This window comes from Fusarium odoratissimum (genome assembly GCF_000260195.1).
Source record: "Fusarium odoratissimum NRRL 54006 unplaced genomic scaffold supercont1.42, whole genome shotgun sequence".
NCBI classification, from domain to species: domain Eukaryota; kingdom Fungi; phylum Ascomycota; class Sordariomycetes; order Hypocreales; family Nectriaceae; genus Fusarium; species Fusarium odoratissimum.
In genome coordinates, this window is record NW_022158781.1 from 64,408 (window position 1) to 78,275 (window position 13,868).

The window sequence follows — 13,868 nt, forward strand, 5'->3', positions numbered from 1 at the left end:
ACAGGTTCATATGTAGAGTAAACATCAGTGCCAGCTAGACCTTGAGGCTTGTACTAGAAAGGTTGCCCATTGACACGGATAGCTAAATAGAAGAGTCTGTTGATGTGCAAATGACCTTTTACGTATTCAGCCTCTCGGGAGATTTCGACCAGTGCCCCGCAAGAACTGCTGCTTTTACGTCGGTTCTTTTGCTGATGGTAACACAGGACATGCATTGGCCCAGTGGTTCTCGGGGGCCGTTGGGCACTCACGTAGGTCTCAATGTCAGAGCAGAACATGACGGATATGCGGACTCAGCCGTGTCTCGGGCAGGGGCTCTCCCGAGACATTTGACAGCTCAAGCCATGTTAATGACACGCGGAGTTTTGCGGCAACTTTAACCGGTGCCATCATGAATCACGCTTTCAAACTTCTTGACCACTGCATGCAACATCAAAAGTCACTGGAATGCTTTCCATGCTTCAACTATTTAATATTGCTGTTGGGAAGCGACTACGGAGACTACCTTGATCCAAACAGTCGATGGTCACTGCTGAAATACAGGATGTCTCCCAGCCCGACATACTCGTTGGCAGACGTGCTTGCTGTTGCACAAATGCACCCATTCTATTGCTCAGCTCAGTATCCACCAGATGAAGATGCCATTCAGGGTGCGAGGGAGGAAGCAGCACAGAAGTTCGAACAGTTTGATCTAAAGGCATGGCCACCGCTACTGAAAAGTGATTTGTATGTATCTTGGGCCTCTTTGGGATATTGTCTGACGGAATCAGGTATACCGTGATTGAGCGGCTTATTAACGACACCGACCCGAGGAACACCTATCGCTATAATGTTTACACCAGCGTTACAGGCGGAGGTGGCGGTGTATCGAAGCCGTTGTTCTTCGCGACAGATGCGCTTGAGAATCGTCGGCATAGGGCCCTCTTTGGCGAGTTCCTTAAGAAGATCGGCATCATCGAACGTGGGGACTGGGTCCTGTCGACCCATCACGGCGGCAGCTTGTACAGGTATGCAGAAGCGTTGCCATCAAAAAAACATCACCGCTTACATCCTCCTAGATCTCTTGACCTAACACTGGAGATTCTAGAAAATGCTGGAGCTACTGTGCTAGCTGCTGGGCATCAGTGCCCACCTCCTACTGTGGTACAGTTACTGCAAGACTTCAACGTCAACGTCCTCGCCGGCGACAGCAGTCAGATCATATCAATTGTCCAACAGATATCAACCATGTCAGACATGAAGAAGCGGATCAAGATCAAAAAGGTGATCTACACATCCGAAGGGCTTTCCATCATACAAAGAGCGCAAATCTATGAAGTGCTTGGTCCGGTAATCATATACTCCATACTCGGAGGTGCTGAGGCTGGGCCGTATGGAGCAAGCAGCCCGTTTCTTGTGGATTTCGATCCTGAAACCAACTGCAACGACTTTATAATCGATACAAGAATGACAGCTATCGAAGTTTTCCCGCTTTCTTGCACTGCGGGTGAAAGCGGCTGGATCGCCGAGCCACTGCCAGACGGAGAAACAGGTGTCATTGCACAAACGGTACTGACACGTCTGCGCCATCCTGTCATACGTTACATAACTGGCGACATAGGATCCCTTCATTCCCTACCACACAAGGCCGTTGGTCGCATTGCCAAACATGATCTGCGTCATTACCGAGTTCTCCGCCTACAGGGCCGCGACCATCGCTTCAGCTTTATGTGGGATGGATGCGACTTTCAGTTCGACAAACTGAATAAGATCTTATCTGATCCTCAGTCGGGAGTTCTCTTATGGCAGGTGATACTAGACAAGATGCAACCGTCACAAGAAATTTCGTTGGAGATTCGTCTGCTGAGCGGCCAGAGCTCGGGGGATACTGTGCACTTACAAACCCTTTTGGAGCTTCTGAAGGCATGTTTAGATGTCAGTGTTTCGAATGAGCACAAAGTCAAGGTCGCCTTTGTAAATGATGTTCTTGGGTTTGAGCTGAGTGAGACAGGCCGAAAGGTTATTCGGTTTGTTGACCACTCCTCCTAGTAGTGAGAATTGTACGGCGTGTCATAGCAAATCATCCACTCAGAAATCTCAGGAGATTCGCTACCATAGATGGTGAAATACCGTGAGTCTCCAAATTTGTTCTTTGTGATAGTCAAAGAGAGGAACTGTGCATCTGTTTTCAAATTCTGTGAAAGGACCGAACACGACGTATTACGTAGTGGTCAAGGGAAGGCAAGAAAATCCAGGACCTCTTTTCTAAGTGATAGAAAGACTGAGGCAAGTTTAGTATATTTTAGTAAGCCTTTACACCAGTTTATTTTAGTACTCTAATTTAATATTAGAAGCTTTCTTTCTCCCTAAGGGTGATTCAGGTAACAGTCACACAAGTGATAGGGTAAGACCTGTAGCATTCCTCACAAGTGCATATTGTGCTTATAACATGTTGGAGCTACAGGTTGCCGTGTCCTCTTAAGAGACATGAAGAAGATAGGACAGCTGAGGGTACTTGTGAGCGGAAGCAACTCCGCCTGCGCAACTGAATTGAACAAAGATCTCGCAAGCGGTGTCAACGAAGAAGAATATTATTCCCTTTTCAAAATGCCTTATAGTGAAATTTTGAAGTAGGTGTTACCAGATTACGTTTGGTATCACATTGATGGAGGGGCAGCGTAACCTCCTGCTTCAGTCCCCTCTCCTGTCAGACGTTGGACCTTCCTCTGGACCTTCTTCCCTGGTGGTTGCCGATTAAATTGTCGTTATGCGACGCCCTTTGGAAAGAAACGTTTCCCTAACAGAGCGCCTAAATCCTCCGTCGTTCTTAACCTAAATTGCTCCAGGTCTTCATTGTACGTTACCATCTACAATCAATCGCAGACTTCATCTCCTTGAGGCCTGGATCCTAAAGGTGGCAAAGATTCTTTTACGTTACTTCAAGCTTAGTGGACTATTCATTGACTTCCTTTTGGTATCCTTGTATCAGCACGATGAGTGAGACTAATGCTGGCAGGAATTGGGTCTACCCCAATTCCCTCCGAGCTCTCCCCTTGCATGAAGCGCACATTCATCCGCCGGGAACACCTCATGTAAGTGCCCTTGATGGCGTCCGGCATCTGTGCTGACACCTTCTAGGCAGTTAGCTCTTCGCTCCCAACCTGGGAGTCGGTCGTTGCCCTTGCGAGCGCAGACAAGACGGTGTTGGACAGAATTGACTACAGCTACCCGCGGTATGTGGCCTACCTATGTGACCTCGCCACAAAGACTCTTGTTCTGACGCTATCAAAAAGGTTCTTCATTGGCAAGCCTATCCTATCCCTCATCGAACGTGTCAGAGAACGGTTGAAATTCGATTCAGACGATCTAGTCTGCTTTATCTTTCCGTCTGCTGATGACGTCGACGACTACGCCGCACAGCTGCGGAAAAAGAATGCTGTGGTCCATCACGTCCGCTTCTTCTCGCCAGTAGCAGCGAATTCATCGAATGGAAATGATTACCTTGCTTTCTCGGCGTTGTTCGTTCCCCCCGACTTTAAGGCATATGTAATGGAGTTCTGGGTGAACTTTGGCACCGGTATTTCCACGCGTCACGCCGAATATTGCTTGAAGCATTTTGACGAACTCATCTCGGATTCTCCTGATGTCAAACCAGTGACTGCGGACATACCCTCTCACGATCGATCATCCGAAGCCTGGATTCAGCGTGGCCCAAGGGACCTTGAAGACCTACAAGCCCACATTGCTCAGTTGGCTACTTCTGAAAGGGAAGACCTGAAGCCTGTCCAGGCTACAGATGTATTCATCTTTCCCAATGGCATGAATGCAATTTACAACGCTGCAGAAGTAATCGCGGTTAACAACCCAGATAGCTTCGTTGTTGCATTCGGGTGAGCTACGATACCTCTGTACCGAAAAGGAATTCTTGATAACCGTTTTCCTCTATAGCTGGATCTATCCTGAGACGATCGAAAATCTTCGTCGGGGGACCTGGAAAGACGTCATACCCTTCAAATTGGGCAATGAGGAGGAGTTGGATCAGCTTGCGTCTACATTGAAGACTAACGAGCAAATCATCGCTATCTTCTGTGAGCTACCAAGTAATATCAAGTTCACTTCACCCAACCTCCACAGGATTCGAGAGTTGGCAAACGAGTACGGCCTCATCGTCGTTTGTGATGAAACAGTTGCCAACTTTGTCAACGTCGACCTCCTGCCCTACGTCGATATCATCACGACTAGTTTGACCAAGATGTTCAGCGGAGTAGCAAACGTGACAGGAGGAAGGTCTGTGGCCCTGTACCAAACTCTCAGGCTCGATAGCATCGACCGCTGACACAGGCCCCGGTATAGCGTCATCGTCAATCCTAATTTTGGTCATTATGAGGAGCTGCACTACGCCCTCAGATGTCGGTATCCAGTTGTGACGTGCTTTCCCAAGGACATTGCAGTCCTCAAGCAAAACTCGATCAACATGGTTGAAAGGGTGAAGAAAGCCAATGAAAATACCCTGATCGTTATAGATCGTTTCGAAAAGCACCCTTCAGTCGCCTACGTCAATTATCCATCTCGACCTGCGACAATCCAGAACTATGAAAGGCACCGGCGAAAGAATGGAGGATATGGCAATGTCTTCAGTGTGGTATTTCACAACCCGGAGTCTGCTCAGTACTTTTACGACAATCTGGATGTTTGCAAAGGCCCAAGCTTTGGGACCAACTTCACTCTTGCGATTCCGTTTGTCCAGCTGGCTGTATATAATGTGGGGGAAAGACTCGAAAAGTACGATCTTCCGAAGCATATTATCCGGATCAGTGTTGGGCTTGAAAATTCCCGTCAGATTTGTTCTAAGATGGAGGAGGCATTGGCCAAAGTTGTACGGTTCGAACAGAGTCTTGGGTCTCAGGCTTGAATCATTAGGGCGGGGTTAGGCCATGCAAGAGTAGAGCTATGGGTGATTTAGTTACCACGCGGGCTATGAGCAGGCAGATGTTTCCAACTTGGAAGCATGTTATAGCCCTGTTAGAATGGTTGTTTGTATTCATCAAAACGGTCTAATAATTCACTAGTATCAATACTATCTAGGCCCTCAACTTACTCCCTGACTTTAAGACTTCACGACCACAGTATCAAACGAGGACGGCCTCCAGTCTTGTGCTCAGGTAGAAGTCCAATGAAGCTGCTAAGGCATAGTCGTGGTCTGTACGGCAGGCCAAGCTCGGGACAAGGCTCTGGCTCTACCTTTTCAACCTGATGCATGTTCCTTGAGTTGAAGAACCACAGATCACCAACTTCGGGTTTGACAACAACGTTCTGGCGGCCATGAATAATCTCATCACGATAGCCGTAAGTATCAGGATCCCTAAAGTTGAGGCACTCTTCACTCCACTCAACGTCGTGCACCCAAGTCCTGCCACCTTTTACGGGTGCCATGTACAAGTTGAAAACGGCCTGGTGAGTGACCTGAAGAGCAGGTTAGTTATACGAATACTCCAAAAGACGTACACTCCGTGATGAGGTATGTTGGAAAAAAGCGTACCTGATTGATAATCCAGTCCTCAGTAGCGGCATCATACGGTGTCCAGTCACAGTGAAGGCAAGTTGAGTCGTTTAGAGCACGAAAGTTGCCGGAGAAGTATGTTTTCCCCGGCCCTTCTGATGCACGAACGATCTCATAATCCGGCAGAAGGGCACGGAGCGTTCCTATAACCTTCTCCCAGGCATTGACTCCAGTCTGGTCTGCAACTTCTTGATGGAGACCACTCAGAGACTGTGCAACCTTGAAGTATTCTTCCTTCTCTGACAACAGATATGTTAGATCACCTGTTCCAGTAGGTAAGACGAGATGACACGTACCATTCTTGCGGTTCTCAAAGTCAGCAGCAGCTTGCGCCTGGTACTCAAACTGCGCACAACCAACCCTCTGCAAAAGAGGTCCAGTGTAATACCTATACGGCGCAATCCTATGACTCAACGCTTTCTCATGAGCAAAGCATTCCTCACGGCCAAGGAAGCCAGGCTGCTTGATCACTGGTGTCCGGTTAAACAGAACATCGAGGAAGTTTTCTCCCGAAAGCGGCACAGGAGCTGTTCGCTTCCACTTGGATTGGTATGGGGGTGCTGCCCTACCCAGAGTTGGAAGGGCGGGGGAGAAGGCCTTTCCTGCGAGAGGGGCTCTGGAGAGGGTCCTTGCTGTGGTGGCGTATTGGGACATGATGGGTATGCAAGATGCTGGATGATATGATGGCTATGGGGTTTTTTACTGTAGTGAATGCTGTTTGGTGTCCTGCTGTAAGCTCTTATAGTATGCAGGGCATTAAAGGTGACGTTGAACTGCCTGATAACGGGTTTCTGGCTCGAAATGTGAAATGCTGTATTAGTCCTTAATAGTTAAAAAAAGACAAAAGTTTAAGTAAACTTTATAATAAGCTTCTAAATAATTTAATATTATATTAACTATTATATATTAAATTATTTTATAAATTTATTCTTCTTGTTAAAGATAGTATATAATAATTATATACTTAACTTTTTATTTAAAATTTCTAATAATATTTTTTACTTATGTAAGATAAAATATTTATTAATAGTATTTAATAAGCCTATTTTTACCTTATAATAAACTTCTATAATAATACATATATTTTAATTAAAATATAAAAGTCTAATATACTATTTAATATTTGTAATTTATTATATACTTATTTATAAAAAACCATCCCTAATTTTCAGGCATCTTTTGCTTAAGGTGTGTATATAACCTTATCCACTTATCCCTCCCCCAAATAACATTCCCGGCTTACAAGCGGGACGGCCCATATCTGATACAACCTTTCCACAGTTTCTTGGGTTGCATCTGTCTTATGTGCATACACGACTGTGCATTTCTGGGTTACCGGCAATACGGCACTCAAGGGAGGCTTGGAAGGTTTTGATTAACGCAAGCATGATCTGACACTCGCTTAGACAAACCCACACATATGATCTGATGTTGCCAACGTGCGCTTATAATCTTGCATGACGGCACGTTGTCTAATGCAGATTGTTACATGCGAGATTACGGCGTAAAGAACTGGGATTTGTTCCTGCGTTAAGGGGGCCAATCATCGTTCTTCTTGGGTGAGGCAGAAGGATTCTGTTTGATAGAGTTGGAAGGATTGGATGAGATTCTGAGGAAACTGGGCTTGCGTAAAGATGGTATGATCACGGTTGATAGACGCGGGAAGAGGTGAGATGCCTAGACATGAAGTGGGCGGGCGTCAGCGCCTTCCTGGCAGCTGCGTGCATCAGAAGATGATAGTCGTGCAGGAAACTTAGGAAAGGTACTTCCACTGTTTGTACCTTTTCCAGTCAGCCTTTCTGAGAATCAGGCGATTTCAACGACCAGTTGTGAATAAGGCATTACATATGTGAAGCTTTACCAGAGAGCCTGGATCACTATGACTTTCACAAAACTGCGCTTCTAAGTCTGGGACTAGAAGCAAAACAAGAGAACATGTCAAACTCTACAGGCTTTATCGCCGATTTACCTGGCCTTTTCACAGACATACCAGGCTTTGTTGCTGATATCCCCTCTCGGGTTGACTTTACATCTATACCCGTTATTCTATCTTCCACTGTTGCTGTCCTTGCTTTCACATCCTTCGTCAAATATGTCGCTGAGAGACAGCAAGAAAAGGCAATGGGCTTCGGCCACGTCCCAACTCTTTGGCAATGGGATCCATTCTATGGCTTTGACGCCTTCGTTGCCATGCTACTAGCTCTGAAGAACAACCGCTACGTCCCATGGCTTGACAGTTTACACGCCAAGATGCCCAAGACTTTTGCTCTCACCTTCCTTGGTGGGCGTCAGATTTGGACTATTGAGCCTGAGAACCTGAAGACTGTGGCCAACAATCTTGCAGATTTTCAAGTAGGTCCAATTCGCTACAACAGCAAAGCTGGACAGCCCTTTGCTGAGAAAGGCATCGTCGGCGCTGATGGCAAAGACTGGGAATTTGCCCGCGCGCTTGTCAAGCCATTCTTCATGCGAGAGTGGTATGCCAATACTGAGCGCATGGAGCCTTTTGCTGAGAGATTCTTTGCGGGCATTCCTGCTGATGGAGAGACTTTTGATATGTTTCCCCATCTGCGAACCTGGTCGTTGAATCTCAACCTCCAATTCCTTTTTGGCGATTACTCAGATATTGTTACTGAGGAAGAGACCAATAATACCACTGATGCTTTCATCACCGGTTTGGCATATGCACGAATTCGCCTTCTCTTGCACCGCGTTCTCTGGCTCTTCCCGTGGAAGACATGGTACAAGGTTGTTGGCACAATTCACAGTTATGTCAACAAGCATATTGCCAAGGCCCGTGCTGAACTCAAAGAGCGCGAGGAGCGCATCAGCAAGGGTCTTCCTGTTGGGCCGGAGAGACGGGACGTCTGCTGGCACATGGTTCGGGAGTTACCGAATGACGATGAAGTCAGATCTCATCTCTGCTTGCTCTTTGTACCCAACAACGAGACTACTCTGATTTTCCTGTCCAATGTAATGTGGAATTTGGCCAGGCAGCCTGAAATCTGGGAGCGACTGCGTCAAGAGGTGAAGGGCAAGGAATTGAACTTCAACAGTCTCCGCGGCATGAAGCTTCTGCAAAACGTCCTCACAGAAGCTCATCGCATCACCCCTGTCGGTCTCTTCATCGCCCGCGCCGCAGTCCGCGACACCACCCTCCCCCGAGGTGGCGGTCCAAAAGGCGACCAGCCCGTGCGCGTACGCAAGGGTAACATTGTGCAGATCAACAAGGCGGTCATGTACAAAGACCCAGACTACTGGGGCGATGACGCCTTGGAGTTCAACCCGGACCGCTTTGATAAGATGCGTCCGGGGCTGAGTCTTACACCCTACAACACCGGGCCAAGACGATGTCCTGGTGAGATGATGACTATGAGCGAGTGTGGGTATATGGTTGCTCGTATGGCGCAGACTTACAAAAGGTTGGAGTGTAGGGATCCGACGCCGTTTGTGGGTGTTTTCCGTATTGGGCAGTTGAATAAGAATGGATGTCAGGTTGCTGTATACAGAGAGTAGTTGCTGCATAGAAAGGAAGACGAAGCAGCTTTCCGAGAAATAGAGTTTGATTGTTCGGAGACTTTCTTATCGAGGCACTGTCCTGAAATCGACTCCGTCGTCGAATCTACTTCCATTTTTGGCTAATACCACGTTTCTTGGCTCATCACATCTTGTTTGAAGTGCATATGCGAGCTGGTACCTTATGAAAGGGGAGACAAAAAGGTTTAGGACCTCTACCCTAGAGTACACAAAGACTTGAGTAATTTTAGTATAACTTAGTATAGATTTAGCAGACCTTAGAGTAGGTATTTTTGGCCTGTTGGTTTAATGTCAGCGGCTTTCATGCTCCATAGGGCTTGTTGGCCAAGGACTTCTCCTGCTGACATGCGTATTGATCTCAAATAGCATAGGCATCTTCAATTGGAACTTGTGAACTGTTATTTCTCTTCTCCCGAAAGTTATCGGGCAGCAAGGTAGGATCTAAGCGATTACGCCTTGGCAGCCCATCAACGACGTTACAATCGCCAAGCAGCCCAAGACCTTGTGCTTACTCGCATCTTACAAAACTGCATGGGATTTACGAAATACCATACATAGTACGCCATGTGGATCCTTCCATGTGAAACTGACAGGCACTCTAGAAGCAAGGTCGCGGCAGATAATGTTTAGGGTAACGGTGGAAGGATTCAGACGACGGATTCGATTTCGTAATTGACAGGGATACAACGGGGAGTCGGAAAAACTTGGCACACGGGCACTACTCGGGAGCGCTATGAGTAGCCCTTTTCGAGTCATGCAGCTTATGTTTAGGGCGCATTTAGTGTGAACTCTACTCAAGTAATCTCCGGGGAGAAAAGGACTCAGTACCGGGTAAGCAGCGTATGATAATCAAGTTTCATTCTATAGCTTAACCCAAAGTTCCTTTCTAATGTACCATTTTAATGCCGCTATTCCGTATCTGATCTTATGATCTACTGTTGCCATTCGTGTTCGCATTCTCGGCAACTGGTTCCCCTGTTGTCTCCTTGGTCTCTGTGCTCTCAGTCACTGGTGTTTCCTCTTTTGGCTTGTTCTGCTTAATACTCCTCCACTCCATACAAACAGCTCCCAGATAGCCTATGCAGGATAGAATGAGTCCACAAAGGAATGCTTGCCGTAGAGAAGCATTGTAAGCAACAAGAACAAGCCGCTTTGTTGATTCACTCAATCCATCCAGAATTCTGGTAGCACCTTCTTGTTGAAGATTGAATACATCAACGCCAGGAATAACACTGATTCTTTTCACCAATTCATTTGTGAAAAGGTTCTGTCCAACGCTGACAAAGATGGCACCTCCCAAGAGCTGACAGAAGATCAGGACAGAAGTGCCTGTTGGGACGTCTTCCAAGGGCAGCACAGTCTGAGAGGCAATGAGAGGGATTTGAAGAGTGATGCCTAAACCGAAGCCGTATGGTATCTGGTAACCGATCCACTCTCCACTGCTAGTGTGTACTTTGAGTAAAGTGAGAAGGCCTGTACCGACACACATAATGGCATTGCCAACAAGCATGAAGGGCATATATTGTCCAATAGTTTGTACACCACCAGCACTCACAAATGAGGCAACGACTTGAGCGACGACAGTGGGCAGAAGGCGAATACCTGATTGAACAGCACTGACGCCCTTGATAGCTTGGAACCAAATGGGGAGATAGTATAGCGTCGTCATCATAGTAGCTCCAGTACAGAACATGGAGAAAGATGAGGCGGCGATGCTTCGTTGAGTAAAGATATGCGGCGGTACAGTTGCGTGGTTCGGAAAGAGGATCTGAATAACGACAAAGGCGATAAGACAGACGCCAGTAACAACAAAGAGTGCGATGATGCGACCGTTGGACCATGGGTACTTTGTACCGCCCCATCGAAGAGCAGTAAGAAGACTAATGATACCGCCGAGAAGCATAACGCATCCTGGGCCATCGAGACGAAGGAGCTTTTCTTTGAGGGGGAGGCGAGCAGTTGCGCGATCGGGGACTTGGAGCAAAAATGCGAGGAGGGCGGCAGCAACAGCCCCGATGGGTAAGTTGATGTAGACTGATGTTTGTTAGTGACCATTCATTTCTTAAAGGCAGTCGAACTTACAACACCATCTCCAAGTTGCGCTGGAGTCTGTGAATGCACCTCCAAGAAGAGGACCCAAAACGCTGGTAACACCAAAGATTGCAGCAACAACAGCCTGGTAAGGAGTTCTCTTCTCCAAAGGAATGCAGTACACCGTCACGATAACTGCACCAGCATAAATCCCTGCACTTCCAACGCCAGCAATCGCGCGACCAACGATGAGCGCAGTGGAAGATGGTGCAGCACCACAGACAGCTGAGCCAACTTCAAAGATCAAGATGCTGATAAGAAAGATGATCTTGACGCTGAAGAATGTGTATAGTCGGCCAAACATGAGCTGAAACGCACATGTTGTCATGAAGTATGCAGATGCATACCAGCCGACATCGGCGACGGCGCGGAACTCGTCTGTAATCTTTGGAATGGCGGTCGAGACGATTAATCGGTCCTGTAGGCAATTGATCTATTAGCCCTTCTGATTGAAGTGCTGTATTCTTTTGCGAGCAATTGGGATGATTTGGGAGAGAGCATCGCATACCAGAGCAACCAAAAACATGCTCAGATAAGCAGAGGTCATGATAAGGGCGAGCTTCATGCCGTGAGGGTAGTCAATGGCAGCCTCTTCCTCCGCAGTAGCTCTCGCATCATGAACAACATGATGCTCATCCTCGTTTGGTGGCTTGTTTCGTTTCAGGAACTTCATTGTGAAGCGCTGTATGTGATGCAGTCGAACTGACCACGGTGGCTGCGCGAAGGGAAAAGATCAATAGTCAATCTGTAAAGCCGCGGAACTAAGAAACATGGAAATTGTTTCCGAAAAGGAAAAAGAACTCAATACGCGAAATCTGACACGGAACAAAGAAAAACACCGATTGTCCTGACGTAGATTGGGTATTGACCAACCAACATCTGTGGAGCAGGGATCATGAAAGTGGTCTGATCGATTGCAGGGTAGGGCATTCCTTCAAGAAGTAAAAAGCAACATGAGATGTGACATTGTATTGTGATATGATGTGGTGTAATTAATGGCAGAATTACGAAACAATGTTCAATAATAATGCTTCCACTATCTAACTGTCTGCTATGTGGAAAAGCTCAACAATCGCTGTCTAAAGCAAGTAAACCAACTTGTGGCCCCTAACAGTCCCCGCCTTGATCTCCTCTAAGCCCTGTAGGGCGCCCTCCAATCCACCCTCCCTCACCTGAACAGGATGTGGAACGATCTTACCATCGCGGAGCAATCGCTCCAGCATCCGCGCAAGATCGACGCCAAACTTTCTCAGCTCGGGATTACCAGGCCGCCCATGAGGCGGAGGCATGTCAATATCCAACCCCGCCATCTCAAGCCCATACGTAAACCCCGACTTAACCGTCTTCCTAGTTCGCGTGATGGCTTCGTGGGGGACATGCACCGTCTCGTAGTGCCCACCCATTCGGCCGATTGCTCGGAAGCAGAAGCGCGCTGAGTCAACCGAGCCAATGCAGTCAAACGCGTATCTGAGTCCGTTCTTGGTGAGCTTCTTGATTGCGTCCACGGAAGCGTCGGGATCGCGATAGTCAAAGCACTCAACGGCTTGGGACTTCTTGGCGAGCTCGTAGCTGTTGGGGGAGCAAACAGCAATTGGCAGGAGGCCGGCCAGTCGCGTCAACTGGCAGAAGATGGTGCCTGTTGCTGTCCCACCCCCGTAGACAAGCACGTAGTGGGGTGTTGGCGAGGGTTGCAGGGGTGTCCCGGGGAGCTCGAGCCGCCTCATGGCTAGGCCTGCAGCCATGAAGACAGTGCCGAGAGACGCCATGTCAGCAAGGGAGTACCCGGGTGGCTTGCGAAGGATGAAATCCTCCTGAGCGAGAGTGTACTGGGAATACGCTCCCACGTCCGGCATCGACCGGTTCATGCCAAGCACCATGATTCCAACCTCATCGCCTATTTTGAGAGGACTGTCTGAGGCATCGGGACCGAGGGCGATGACTTTACCAGAGCAGTCAAAGCCGCCAATTGCTCCATGGACCGTATATCCGCTTGTAAGCTTAGTGTCGATGGGGTTGAGGCCCACCGCCACGTTTTTCACCAGTACCCATCCCTTGCCAGGGGTAGGAACCGGTGCGGCGTCTGTCAGTTCGAGGGTATCACGCTCGGTGCCGATAAGAGCACGCTGCGTCTTGGGGATGTTGATTGGCTCCATTGTTTTGTCGTTGCCTGCCTGGGCCCTGTCATGGAAGAGTCGAAATAGACGCTCTATTTAACTTGCTTTGATGTCAGCATCCTGGTAATTCGTATGCAAGGTGGTGTTTATGTCACACCACTTGAGCAAGAAGCCAGGTTTGACTAAAGAAGGAATCTAGATTGATAGCTTGGCTACGCTTGGCTGATGACTGTTGCATCTGAAGGAGCTGAATCCTGGAGTTGATATGGAGAACTTGTGCGTGAATGGCGAACGGGCGAGTGGTATGATGCAAGGCGGGTAGATATGGATAAACCATGTTACCATATGTGGGACAGCTTACTTCTGGGTGTGAGATTAAATACTATACGTAAGGGGCTTATCAGAGGGTTATAATAAAAGAGTATTAAATACTAATTTTAATATTAATAATCTTTTAAAAAAGAATATATCTTAATAGCTTACTAACTAAGTATATATAAAATATATTTTATATACCTTAAAACTTTATATATACTTTACTAATACTTATAGTACTTATACTTATAAAATATACTTAATAGCCTTAT

At 47.4% G+C, this 13,868-nt stretch overlaps 6 protein-coding genes across 6 annotated transcripts; 3 read left to right on the forward strand and 3 right to left on the reverse strand.

Annotated features, from left to right (window-relative positions):
* Positions 1-544: 544 nt before the first annotated feature.
* On the forward strand, positions 545-2,028 carry FOIG_14541 (uncharacterized protein; the record flags this gene model as incomplete). Its single annotated transcript, XM_031215800.1, has 3 exons — positions 545-726; positions 771-1,007; positions 1,059-2,028. The coding sequence occupies 3 exons, from the start codon at positions 545-547 to the stop codon at positions 2,026-2,028; spliced, it is 1,389 nt and encodes a 462-aa protein (XP_031054421.1).
* A 944-nt stretch (positions 2,029-2,972) lies between these two features.
* Positions 2,973-4,891, forward strand: FOIG_14542 (uncharacterized protein; the record flags this gene model as incomplete). The annotated part of the gene is made up of 4 exons (XM_031215801.1): positions 2,973-3,071; positions 3,118-3,869; positions 3,928-4,266; positions 4,333-4,891. The coding sequence occupies 4 exons, from the start codon at positions 2,973-2,975 to the stop codon at positions 4,889-4,891; spliced, it is 1,749 nt and encodes a 582-aa protein (XP_031054422.1).
* Positions 4,892-5,021: 130 nt separating this feature from the next.
* FOIG_14543 (uncharacterized protein) lies at positions 5,022-6,193 on the reverse strand (the record flags this gene model as incomplete). The annotated part of the gene is made up of 3 exons (XM_031215802.1): positions 5,022-5,442; positions 5,519-5,778; positions 5,836-6,193. The coding sequence occupies 3 exons, from the start codon at positions 6,191-6,193 to the stop codon at positions 5,095-5,097; spliced, it is 966 nt and encodes a 321-aa protein (XP_031054423.1). The 3' UTR covers positions 5,022-5,094.
* Positions 6,194-7,016: 823 nt separating this feature from the next.
* On the forward strand, positions 7,017-9,158 carry FOIG_14544 (uncharacterized protein). Its single transcript, XM_031215803.1, has one exon. The coding sequence runs from the start codon at positions 7,475-7,477 to the stop codon at positions 9,053-9,055; it is 1,581 nt and encodes a 526-aa protein (XP_031054424.1). The 5' UTR covers positions 7,017-7,474; the 3' UTR covers positions 9,056-9,158.
* Positions 9,159-9,869: 711 nt separating this feature from the next.
* On the reverse strand, positions 9,870-11,978 carry FOIG_14545 (uncharacterized protein). Its single transcript, XM_031215804.1, has 3 exons — positions 11,676-11,978; positions 11,164-11,585; positions 9,870-11,110 (listed from the first exon to the last, which is right to left on the reverse strand). The coding sequence occupies exon 3, from the start codon at positions 10,977-10,979 to the stop codon at positions 10,002-10,004; it is 978 nt and encodes a 325-aa protein (XP_031054425.1). The 5' UTR covers positions 10,980-11,110; positions 11,164-11,585; positions 11,676-11,978; the 3' UTR covers positions 9,870-10,001.
* Positions 11,979-12,122: 144 nt separating this feature from the next.
* On the reverse strand, positions 12,123-13,364 carry FOIG_14546 (uncharacterized protein). The gene has a single exon (XM_031215805.1). It carries the CDS (start codon positions 13,318-13,320, stop codon positions 12,247-12,249), a length of 1,074 nt encoding a protein of 357 aa, XP_031054426.1. The 5' UTR covers positions 13,321-13,364; the 3' UTR covers positions 12,123-12,246.
* Positions 13,365-13,868: the final 504 nt, after the last annotated feature.